Source organism: Hemicordylus capensis, chromosome 3 (assembly GCF_027244095.1).
Source record: "Hemicordylus capensis ecotype Gifberg chromosome 3, rHemCap1.1.pri, whole genome shotgun sequence".
Taxonomy (NCBI): Eukaryota; Metazoa; Chordata; class Lepidosauria; order Squamata; family Cordylidae; genus Hemicordylus; species Hemicordylus capensis.
In genome coordinates, this window is record NC_069659.1 from 191,243,247 (window position 1) to 191,255,609 (window position 12,363).

Below are 12,363 nucleotides of genomic sequence, written 5' to 3' on the forward strand. Positions count from 1 at the left end.
AAGCTGCCATCTAGAACATCTGAGGGCAAAACATCACAGTGAGCCTTCATAAAACTTGCCTCAGATTTGAAGTCATAAGACAAGACAAATAATTAGCTGGCTTATAAGTATATCCTCTCCTGATCTCACATATTTAGGAACAGAGCTCAAACCCCTCTGCCATAGACTTGGTTCTTTGGCATATAAAAAAAATTGCATGGCTTTTAATGTAGGTTTTTCAGTTCTCTCACCTCATAGTAATATGTAACACCTCATAGTTTTCTTACAATCCAATCCTAAGAACATTTACTTGGAAATAAGTCACACTGGCTGACAGCCTAGCTCTAATGAAGCAGCAGTGTTTCTGCAAAGTTCAACTCACAGCCCCACTACTGAGTGGTGGGGCAAGTTTCAGTGACCTCCCCTTTCCCAGGAAGTGCTCAGGAGGTACTCCAAGGGAATGGGAGGTTGCTGAAATTTGCCCCCCCCACACACACACACCTCTGCAGAATAAGTCTGGAATTCTTCAGAAGCACTGGTGCTATACCAGTGTTTCTCTTGTTGCACCAGTGCTTCGTTAGTCAGGATGTCAGCCATTGATTTTTAACTGGTTATAACTTAGAACTGGAGTCTTGGAGAAATTCAGCATACATTATTAGAAGCAAAGGTACTCCCCTCCCAGTTGAAATATTACATCCTAACAAGACACATTCTTCTAGGTGCTGAGAAATGTGATGGGAGCCCTTGCAAAATTCCCTTGTCCTCCTGTGTGGGTACACGTCTGTGTAACAGCCTTAGACTGCAGAGCTCTCTCTAAGCTCCGCTCTGCAAAATCAGAAACACATCTGTGATCCATAGTGGCACATTTCTGTTCTTGCAGAGTCTTTCCAGAGCACAGGGAGAGCTCTGGAATCTCAAGGCTCTTGCACAACTTCACTTGTGCTGGGGGAGTTGTTCGAAGGCACCCCTAGAAGCACCAGCAATTTGATAGGAAGTTGGCTCCTGAAAGCTTTGATGACAAGACTGCCTGACTCAGGCAGGGAGACCTGAATTCAAATCCCCATTCAGCCATGAAACTCACTGGGTGGTTCTGGACTCAGCCTAATCTACCTCACAGGGTTGTTGTGACTGCTCTGGGCTCCTTGGAGAAAGAGAGGAATATACATGTTAAAAGACAGAAAGACCATTGAAAAATCTAGCTATTTAGCCAGAGCTGAACAACATCTTTGATAAAGGAGAATAGTTGATAGCAACAGTTTCAAACTTTATCGGTGAGGCGAGATTTTTAGAATTCTGAGGTAATGTTTATGGTATAATCTAAGAGAGACCCTTGTGGGCTGCAAGATTAAATATTCAGTGTGTAAATAGATCTTTCAAAACAGCAATTCTAGGCAAGAATGTACATTTATTTTATGTATTTATTTAACTTCTATACCACTCTTCCAAAAATGGCTCAAGGTGGTTTACGGTGTACATAAAACATGCACTGTAGGAAGCAACAACAAAAACACCTACTTGTTGTATCAATTTTCTTGACCAACCCCCTTCCTTTTGCATGAAAGGGAACTCCAGCTGTTTTCTTGAGTTGCTGTGCAGTTTCAGTAGCTGAAAAGAATAACTCCAATTAGTACTCAACTAGAAGAACATTCTACAGTCATTCTTAAATAGTGTACTTAATTGAACAATTCAATGGAACTAAGCTATAATACCATAATGTAAATATGCCATGTACATGTTGTTAATGAGATATTGAGGCCATTTGCACAATAAAAAACTGTATTCTACCCGGGTTTGAGAGCTGTGTGTGCTCCCAATTTTCAGTTGTGTGGAGGCAAGGCAGGAGGAAAGTAGCTTTTACTCCTAGCTTGCTTCTACACAACTGGAAATTGGGAGCACACACAGTTCCCAAAACAGAGTAGAACACAGTTTTTGGTTGTGTGAATGACCTCATAGTTATTTAAAACATAATTCACATACTGAATTTACAAAATCGCCCAAGTTTGGGACAGGATAAAAATATGTTAAATAAAACAAAACAAACAAGAGTTCTATCTCTACCAACAGAACAGTCAGCAGTCTGTGGGAAGCTTTGCATTGTCCTATACGAAGATTTCCCCATGAAAAGGTATTTAACCGTGAAATGCGTCAGGATAGTTTTTTCAATAAATCATCCTTGCACCATTCCTGCTTTTCCTTTTCCATTGTTGTTGGTGTTTTGTTCCCCTTCTTGTTAGGTTTCACTACCTCTTTTTAGTGCCATAATTTACAATACAACTGTTTCCAGCCTGGAAGCTTTTAGCAGCAGATAATCGTTGCTTTCCCACTTCAAGTCACAAGTGGAACAGCACAGTAGAATTTTGCCGCCCTGGTATGTTCCATCCACACTAAAGCATGAAACCTAGCTGGGTGGGCTGTTCCCTTTCCACCATTCCCAAATGTCGAAAGTAGGGTGGAGGATGATTTTTTTTGTCAGGAACATGGTGTGGGAGGGGGAAGGATTAAGTATCTCTTCAGTGCAGTCTGGATCAGTGTGGACCCTCCACAGCGACTAGGGAAAAAACTGAAGGACTTCGACAACTGGAAAACCAAGAGTCAAAATAAGAGCCTTAATCTAAGGAAGGAATGTGACTAGAGACTTAGGAAATGGCCTACTCCAACAACAACATTTGAAGTTAAGGAGCATCCCAACCAGTGCTCCCTCAAATTTTTCTCATCTGTGTGTGAAATGAGTTTTGTTCTGGACAGTAGTATCAAGGCCATGTGCATGCACCTGCATTCAGAATGGGGCTTCTTGAGTCAACTTCAGCAGGACCTAAAATTAACTGAGTGGACTTTAAAAAACCTGTGAGTGTGCATACATCTTAGAGGGAACATTGATCCCAACCTCCTGATGTGTCACTTCACATGAGCCCCTGGTGGCGCAGTGGTAAAACTGCTGCCCTGTAACCAGAAGGTTACAAGTTCGATCCTGACCAAGGGCTCAAGGTTGACTCAGCCTTCCATCCTTCCGAGGTCGGTAAAATGAGTACCCAGAATGTTGGGGGGCAATATGCTAAATCATTGTAAACCGCTTAGAGAGCTCCGGCTATAGAGCGGTATATAAATGTAAGTGCTATTGCTATTGCTATTCATATGTGGAAAACTGGCTCCACATAAAGTGGACCAGTTGCATTATGGCTGACCTATACCTGGGAGAGCAGACAGCTGTGTTGTTATTTTTAGAAAGTCAGACAGAAGATTTCCTAAATATAATGGAAGAATATGAAGAAAATGCAGGACAGCAATACTTTGCTTGTATTATACAGATACCCGTTGCAAGAGAGTAAGTGTGTAGAAGCAGCCTGGGAAGGGCTCTGAGTCTCAGGGTGTCTCAACTTTTAATGTTTTGCAGTGCATTTTTTTAAATTTTTATAAATTGCGGGGGCACTATTAAACAAGTAAATACATATAAAGACAAACATTCGGAAGCTCAGAATATGATTTCCCAATATCCTTTGGAACACCGAGATTTAGAAGAATTAATTGTCATCTTAAATGCATCAGTCACATAGCAGGGGCTGCAAATTCTCTCAAATTTTTTTTAGCCACAAGAAATATATTTGTATAGGCTTATCTTTCTCTATCTCATTCCAGAATGACCAGTCGAAGGAGAACAGAGTTCCGGTACTCATAGTTATGTAGAAGAAACCATTTCAAACAGGCGAAGCTTGTCAGCCAGGCAGAGATGAGAAAAGCCACCACCTGTTGAAATTCCTTCTTCTATCTACAAAAAGTAGTGGGACTTCTTGCCTCCTATGAATCAGGTCTGTCTCGGACTCTTAATTTTTTCCCCTTTCTTCTCTTTTCACTCACTCTCCCTTTTTCTATTTTTCTTATTAAAGACCAGAAGCATAAGAAAAAGAAAAAACCTGTGCTGATGCTGTCATTTGTGTGACTTATAAGGGTACAATCAACTTGTGATCCAATCCACAAATTGAAGACTGAAGTTCTGGACTACAAAAGCATGTAAACATGTTCAATGTTTCCATAGCCACCTTCACGTTTTACATTTTTGGATCTACTCTTCTGTATGTTGAATTTCCACAACACCCCATGCATGGGTACATAATATTAAGAGCCCGAACCCATTTTTTACTTAACGAACAGTTCCATGACTACAACTGGTTTAATACTTACACTTCTGTAAGAGCTCTGCTCTGAGAGTGGCACTTTTTGGTTTCCGTTTGAGCTGGAAATGTTTCACTGGGGGAGTAAGTGGTCCAGCCAACATGGTCAAGGCATTTTTATTTAAGTACTGGCATTCCAGTGGCAACATAGCTGATGTTTCACATTCACCCACTATATAAAAAAGAAATAAATTTCTGTAGCCACCAATAATAATATAAAAGCTTTCACTGGTCAGGTAGGTAACTCGACATTTCATGAAGTCCAAACATGAAAGCAACAAGTTTATTTCCATTTTTAACAAATTGGTTTAAATAACATTTCATCAATGTCCCCGCCATTGTAAATGCTCACTTCAGATATCGTTTCCCACCCACTGCAACATGGCTCTGCTGTGACTTTGCCACACAAACAACTCTGCAATCCCTAATCCAAGCCATGCACACAGATGTCTCAGCTTGCCTTGTGCTGATTCAGATGCATATATTCCATTTATACCCTTGAAGGGTTGTTCTATTTGCTATTAAAGGCAAGCAGCAGCAGACAGTGCACTATTTGCGGAGCTGTCATAATACTGAGTAGTATGCCTCTCATGGGCTCACTAGGGAAACATTTACTACTCACACCAGGGGAAGTAGAAATTACAAGGATGTATTTATGTGCCTGGGGTGGGGGTGGGGGCAGCCGTACTTCAGATGCTTTATTGTCTGGATGTCAAAAGGCGGAAGATGAGCTACCAGCAAACATGTAACAATTTCAGAAAGAATGCACATGATGTCTGCCTTCCAAGGAATCTGGCTGCTAGGCTATCATATTCCGGCTCTCAGCTGTTCCTGCCTGAGAAGAGCTACTTACAGCAAAGCTGTAAAAAATGAATGTGTATGATTGTTCAGCCACAACCCCAAAATTTACTTACCGCTTAAGTGATATTTGTTGAATGATATTTTTAAATAAAAAAGCAGCCATTTTAAAACAACAAATAGAAGCTTTTTATCTCCCAATGCCCTCTGTTGCTGACCGCAAAGCAGCCCTGTAGCCAGGGTGGAGGAGCCAGTCAGTGCACTGCCCCATCTAGAGCACCACCTAAACTGTGGGGGGCAGCAACTGGTTTTTTAATTTGTAACACGACAATGACAACTTCCATGTAAAGAATGACAGCTTGTCTTAAGAACAGGAACTTAAAAAAAAGAAAGATAGAGGCAAGTGGTGTTGGTAAAGCCTTCAAAAATGCAACAAGAGGACTCCCAAAGTCTGCTCACTCAAGATTTTCCCTGACTCAGGGTGGATTTTTGTGTGATGATTATCACTCTATGATTACTTAATGATGATGAAAAAAGTACCTGGTGTAGTAACATGACCCATGAAAAGTTAAATATTACAATTTTCTATGAGGGGCTACTGTTAGACTCCACTCTTTAGGCTTTCCTTTGCTCTGCGATTCAGTTTCAGTTGCATTCTCTACCCAGACAGCAATAAAGAAGTCTACTTGTTTGCCTGCAATAACCAAGTAAGAGTTTGTTTCTTCCAAAATAACAGTGAATAGACAGAGCAGGAATCGGTGAATAAAGGGTATAATAAAGAAGTAATTTAAAGTGAGTCAGAAAAATATCTACACTGAATTACCCATTACAACACCCAATACACTCACAATCATAGTGGCTAAATCTCTTTTTGTCCTTGAGCATTTATGTGCCTGGGGTGGGATGAAAGATGAAAACGGAGCCCTAGAGGAACAGAAGTTAGCTTCAGGCTGAAACTAAGCATGTCTTGGTGCAGCGAGTGCCTGGATGGGAGATCCATGTATGCCCCCCTTGAGGATGGGGTCGTGGCTCAGTAGTAGAGCATCTACTTAGCCTGCAGAAGATCCCAGGTTGTCATTTAGCAACCTCTGGAGTACCACAGGTTGGGAACCCCTGGTGTAGACCATACTGAGCTAGATGGACCAATGGCTGGATTCAGTATAAGGCAGCTTCCTATGCTCCTGATTCAGCAGTTTCACACTGGAGCCTCCCTTTATAGTTGTATGTTGATGTGAAGGCAGCCCTGTAGCCAGCCTTCCTTGTTCGATGAGGCATTTTCTTTCAATAAGTGAAAGAAAATGCCATATCGTGCTCCTTTGTCCCCCACCCCCCAAGCTGAAATTCCGCCATTTTTCCATGAAAAATTACAGGGTGTGTGTGATTTTTTCTTTTTCAAAAGAGAGCATAAAATGACTGCGCTACAAAGTGGTGGCCAGAAATAACCTCAGATGTCATTTCCGGCCATCTAGGAACCATGGGTGCACAGTTTTTGACATGCACAACTTTTTTTTTTTTTTTAACCACGTATACCAAGGTCAGGCTACTGGCTCACACTATCTTTTTGCCCAGTTGGTCTTGCCCCTCTAAACCCTATGTGATGTGTACCGATCTAGTTGGGCTCAGTCAATTGAGACAAAAATAGCTACCCTGGGCTGCTCACCTTCGACCTTATTTAGCATGGGCCAAATAAGTCTGGGCATGTTGGCTATCATGGCCCAAGCGAAAGCCAACCCCAAGCAGCACATCATAGACACTGAGTGCCAAACCAATCTCAGCAGGGTCCTGAACTTTCATATCAGTGATGGGCTTAGATATTCTGCCTCTCCAGCAGCATACCTTACTTAATTGGTGGTTCCAAAGCACAGGAGGGCGCTCACTCTGGCTTGCTGTCATGTCCTCCCTTCAGCAGTGCTAGAAGGCCGTTATAGAAGGACTACATCTGCAGAGCGACTATGCCCCTGTGCCCAATGGCAGACTGAAACTACCGAGCTTGTCGTTCTCCACTGTCTGTTTTTTACAGAGACATTTGCACGTCTCTCATCCTTTCATTGCAATGCAAGTATCCGGGACCTTCGAGCCAATTTTATGTCTCTTCCCTGCTTTCTGACTTTAAGCCTGCTATCACATATAGCATTGACAGGCCTTGCGCGGCAGCACCCAGCATGCGGTGCTGCCGCACAGCACTTCACGCATTCAATACTGCATGGCCTATACTCGTCTCTTAATGCCCCTTACAGCCTGGCCATTGTCCAGTTTTACTTCTTGCACTTTTATGCATTTTTGTCTTTTTATATCTTCTAACTTTTTTACATCCCTTTCTTTTTCCTCCATCCTTTTTATGTCTTTTGTGCTTTTATATGACTTTTAGGGCTTTTTATGCCCTTATGCTTCTTGTGTATTTTTAATATACTCTAACTTTTATTATTCTTATGTAAAGGTAAAGTATACTGTCGATTTCGACTCCTGGCGCCCACAGAGCCCTGTGGTTTTCTTTGGTAGAATACAGGAGGGGTTTACCATTGCCTGCTCCCGCACAGTATGAAATTATGTCTTGCAGCATCTTCCTATATCACTGCTGCCCGATACAGTACCAGTGGGGATTCGAACTGGCAACCTTCTGCTTGTTAGTCAAGCATTTCCCCGCTGCACCACTTAAGGTGGCTATTATTCTTATGTACCTTTACCATATGTAATCACCGCTCATACTTTATGCTGGTCTATGACTGTAATAAAGATTGATTGATACCAAGGTCAGGTGTCAATTGCTCAGGCACGGAAATGTGGAACGGTAACCTGTATTCAATTTAACTATAATTTCAACACATTATCAAGCATTAGGAAAGACATGACTGTGGGTATGTGTTTCTCTCCCCCGCACCCCGCATGCATCTTTGAACTTGTGAACTCTTTGCACATGGAGCTCCTCCCAGAACACATTCCGCACAGTTCAATGTATAAGATTACCTATTGTCAAAACAGATCCCCCACTATGGCATCTGTGCGAGTTGCTGCTCCAAGTATGCTTGTTGGTGTGAGAGATCCGTGATAAAGATATCCCAGAGTTAGTTTAAAAATTAACAACTATGGGGTCCTCAAATAGTTCAGGACCACAGCACTGGAAGGAGATAATTGGGTTTTTCCCATGCCACTTTTGCAGTTAGAATTTGTCCCATTCCCTCCATCTCAAGCTGCTATTTGCTATTTGCTACACCGAACATGTATACCTGTACATTTTCACCCATTTTGCAAGCAACAGCTTTGGGTAGGATGAAATTTTAAATCAAGAAAGTAGTACAGAGGAGAAGGATTTTTTTCCAAAAAAAAAAAAACTCTGTCCCCAGCCTCATGGCCTGAATTTGGAGGGTCCATGACTACTATTAATTAAAAGAAAGATCTCAACGCAGATATTTTGCATCATGTCTAGTTTGCCCTCTAAACCAATTCAAACTGAGGCCCTCCAGCTGCTGTTGGCCTCCAGCTTCCATCATTCCCAGTGACAGTGGCCAGTAGCCAGGGATTGTGGAACAGATGTAGGCAGGTAGTTCTGGCAAGTATCTGCATCAGCTGGGATTAAAATTATTCAATTATTGGTGATACAGACAGATAGCAGAAGTTACCAGTCTTCAGAGGTGGCATACCCAGAGCCTCACAGGTGTCTTGTCTTCTTTATTTTGCAGAATACAAAAGTGGTTCTCTTAGGTCACACACTGTTTGGGAATAAACAGAATTTCCCAACTCTTTTAAGTCAGTGACACAGCTTTAAACAGCTAGGATTATGAGTACTCAAGATGGCATCCACACTTGCTCAGATGCCATTTCCTTCTTGATGCTGCTCAAAGGCTGCTGGGAACAGGGAACTCTATTCCCAGCAAGATGCAGCCGGGCAAACAAAGAGCCTGGCTACTAAATACAAACAGCGCCGCTCGGGGATGGCGGGGGTGGTGGAGGAGCAAGAGGGGCAGGTAAGACCTTAAGACCTACCCTCCTCCTTTTAAAGTGCCCACTCTCTGCCCCACTCCTGGATGTGCACAAAACACTTTGTGTACATCCCTACTAGTCATACCCCACCAGGCTCCATCTCCTGGCTTTGCCTCAGTCTCAGGAGATCTGGCCACCCTATTCACACAAGCCATGAGAAACATTACAGAGTTACAATTCAGCATGTCATTTACAAGTTTTAGAAAAAATTACAAGACAGTAGCTTACCTTTTTCTCGCAGTTCACCTAAAATATCCTGAACGTTGGGATTCTGTTCTTCCAGATCAAGATTAAGGGAGCCCATATCTGGAAAGGATTTTAAAATATCAGCTACCATTAAGACCCATGGGTCTGGATCCAAGGTAGCGAGCTGGATAATTTCAGTCAGTGCACCTTTCATCTAACAAAAAAGAGGGGAAAATCAAAAGTTGAATGTTCAAAGCAAATTAGAGCAGGTTTCTGAATTTTTTTTACTGAATATAGCTAGCCTGCTACACCTTCACATCCAGCACATAACTGATACAAACATAAATCATGTCATTGCAAAACAGTTTTGTAACACATGAAAAAGTATTCTACAATTATGAAAAAAGTGTTCGCAAGCAGATCTCAAACATATGCAGCACGTTTAAAAACAGCACATTCTTTTAAGGCCAAATATTTATTTGGAGAATTCACTTCTTTAATTTGCAGCACAGATAATTTATTTCCAAGACTAAAGAAAAGATTAGACCAAGTATAATTCTGCTTTCAACTTACAAAACCCCAAAGCAAACACAACCAGCCCTCCAAAAAAATTTCTGTAGTAATATTTTGAAGTGGCAGAACAGTTAATGACTACAGAGTTTGACAGGATCACCTACCGTATTTTATGGACTATAAGACTCACTTTTTCCCTCGAAAAATATCTGCCAAAATTCAGGAGCGTCTTATATGTTTTAACAGTTTAATATGTTAAAACTCTGAAAAACTGGATTAAAATTAAGGTGCGTCTTATAGTCCGTAGCGTCTTATAGTCCGTAAAATACGGTACTTCATAAAATTGGAGATTGCTTTTACTCAACAATTTCTCACATTTAAGGAGGCAAAAGATAAGGTAAATGGATGTTCTCCTTTCTTTTTCCCAATATGTGTAATCAGTAAATGTAATCAAATTCACCAACCAACATGAAGAAGCCCTTGATTGAATTTGAACAATATTTGATTAACATGAGGTCACACAAGTCCTTGCTGTCTAAAGAGTACAATCTTGATAAAATGAAGGTAAGAACTACAAAATTATGGGAAAGGGACCTGGAAACAGATGGGGGGGGCACAGTTTGGAGGCCACTATTAGGAGAGTCAGAGGTGCTTTTCGTCCTGGACTTCAGGGCCCAAGCCCTCTCAGGAAGGGCCTCACCAACAATTCCCTCCCGCTGCCAGAGCACACCAGTCGGGGGGGTGGGGTGCTGACCTGCCATTGCCCTCCATCTCCTTTCTTCCTGGCCACCCATCTTCTCTTGCTTCCTCCACTACTAAATCTTCGTGCAGCAAGTGGGAGAATAGTTTCTCTCATGAAAGTTTCATGAATTGTTCTCTCATGAATAGTTTCTCTCATGACAATAGCCTACTGGAAATGGTGGTGAATGCATGCATACACCCCAATGGTGACAGGAGCACATACATGTACCTTGGTGACTTCATCAGGCACCTGCGCACCTGCCACCATTTCCAGTAGGCTATTGCCGTGGTGAGCAGGAGGTTTAGTTATCTCATTTGCAAGAGAGAATTGATTCTCCCACTTGCTGCAAGCAAATAAAAAGGCAGTGGCAGAGGGGCCGGGAGTGCGGGGGTGGGGGCGGTGCAGAGGGATCCCAGTGTACCTTTCAAAATACAGGAGGCCGGGAGAAGAACCAGAGAGAGGAACCAGGAGGAAAGAACAACAGGATGCTATCCTCTACCGAGTCATGCCCTTGGGCTCTCTAGCTCAGGATTGTTTTCTCTGACTGGCAGCAACTCTGCAAAGTTTCAGGCAGGAGTCTCTCTCCCAGCCCTACCTGGAAATGCTGCCAGGGACTGGACCAGGAACCTTCTGTATACAAACAGATACTCTTCTGATTAACTATGGACCCATCAGGGGATATCTTACAGCACTAACAATTAGTCTCTCATCCAAATGCAAACCATGACAGACCTTGGTTAACAAAGGGGGCAATTCATAACAAAGAGAGGGGGAAGAAGAGAGAGGGGAGGGAACTGGGGGGGGAGCAGTGAAGAGGCACCTCTGAGTACAGTATAGAGCCCCTGATGGTGCAGTGGTAAAACTGCCGCCCTGTAACCAGAAGGTTACAAGTTCAATCCTGACCAGGGGCTCAAGGTTGACTCAGCCTTCCATCCTTCCGAGGTCGGTAAAATGAGTACCCAGAATGTTGGGGGGCAATATGCTAAATCATTGTAAACTGCTTAGAGAGCTTCCAGCTATAGAGCGGTATATAAATGTAAGTGCTATTGCTATTGCTACAGTGACAACCAAAAGGAAGATATGGCAGTGAGTTGGGCATGCCATTATAAGGGGCTTGCCAACTGATAGCCATCCCTCTTTCTGGATCCTCTCCCAACCTAGGGGAACTTAGCAATTCTGTTGGCAAGCCCTGCAGCTTGAAGGTGCTGCTGCTGAACACCAGGTATAACAAACGCCAGGACTTAATCCTGGATGAACAAGCTGACTTGGCAAGTATCACCAAGACCTAGATCAGGCCTGCACAACATAAGGCCCGGATCTGGCCTGCGGGGACTTTTTTGCCGGCCCCAGGGCTGGCCCAAAATATTGTGGTGCTTGAGGTAAGGTGCAAAAAGCTGCCTTGGCCCAGGGACCTGGTGGGGGTCAGCCCCCTTTCAAAACTGACCTTTGAAGGCGTTGAAAGTGCATGGGGGACAAAGAAGAGGAAAGGTTGCTAGGAGCCTCCCTTCCTCATGCTGTGGGTAATTAAAACTTGCTTTCATTAATATTTTTAATGAGTAACTAATAAGTGCTTTCATTAATATTTTTAATAATTAATTTTAATTTAATCATTAGTGTGCTGAAAATTTACCTCGGCTTCTGCCTACCAAGTCATGATTGGTTCCAACCCACCAGGGTATTTGACTTGGGCACCCCTGACCTAGATGGACAAGCTGAGCAGGGTTGCTCTCTCTTAGCTTTGTCCTGTAGATTTCAGGAGACTGCAATCACCCTGACTGAGAGACAGGGAGGCAGAGTGCCGATAATAAGTTATGAGTTTCTTATCTAGGTATTAGTCTGGGTTTGGGTATTTGAAGCTGGGCAACTGCAACAAGACTGTTTCTGTTGGTGTTCTGCCGCCTAACAGTCTCCTTGCCTGTGCTGGTAACCTTGAGTATGCCTTGGAATCTTAAAGGCTTGTAACTTCTGAGTTTCTTCAGTGTCCATACTGGAGCTCCTGTC

At 42.8% G+C, this 12,363-nt stretch overlaps 1 protein-coding gene across 4 annotated transcripts in view; it reads right to left on the reverse strand.

The window, feature by feature from the left end:
* Positions 1-12,363, reverse strand: part of NELFA (negative elongation factor complex member A) — a 59,348-nt gene that overhangs the window by 31,955 nt on the left and 15,030 nt on the right. For all 4 annotated transcript variants that reach the window (XM_053304256.1, XM_053304258.1, XM_053304259.1 and 1 more), the window contains exons 2-4: positions 9,150-9,321; positions 4,156-4,317; positions 1,495-1,584 (exon numbers count right to left, since the gene is read on the reverse strand). In XM_053304256.1, the coding sequence (XP_053160231.1) occupies positions 1,495-1,584; positions 4,156-4,317; positions 9,150-9,321 (424 nt within the window). The remainder of the gene's footprint in view (positions 1-1,494; positions 1,585-4,155; positions 4,318-9,149; positions 9,322-12,363) is intronic.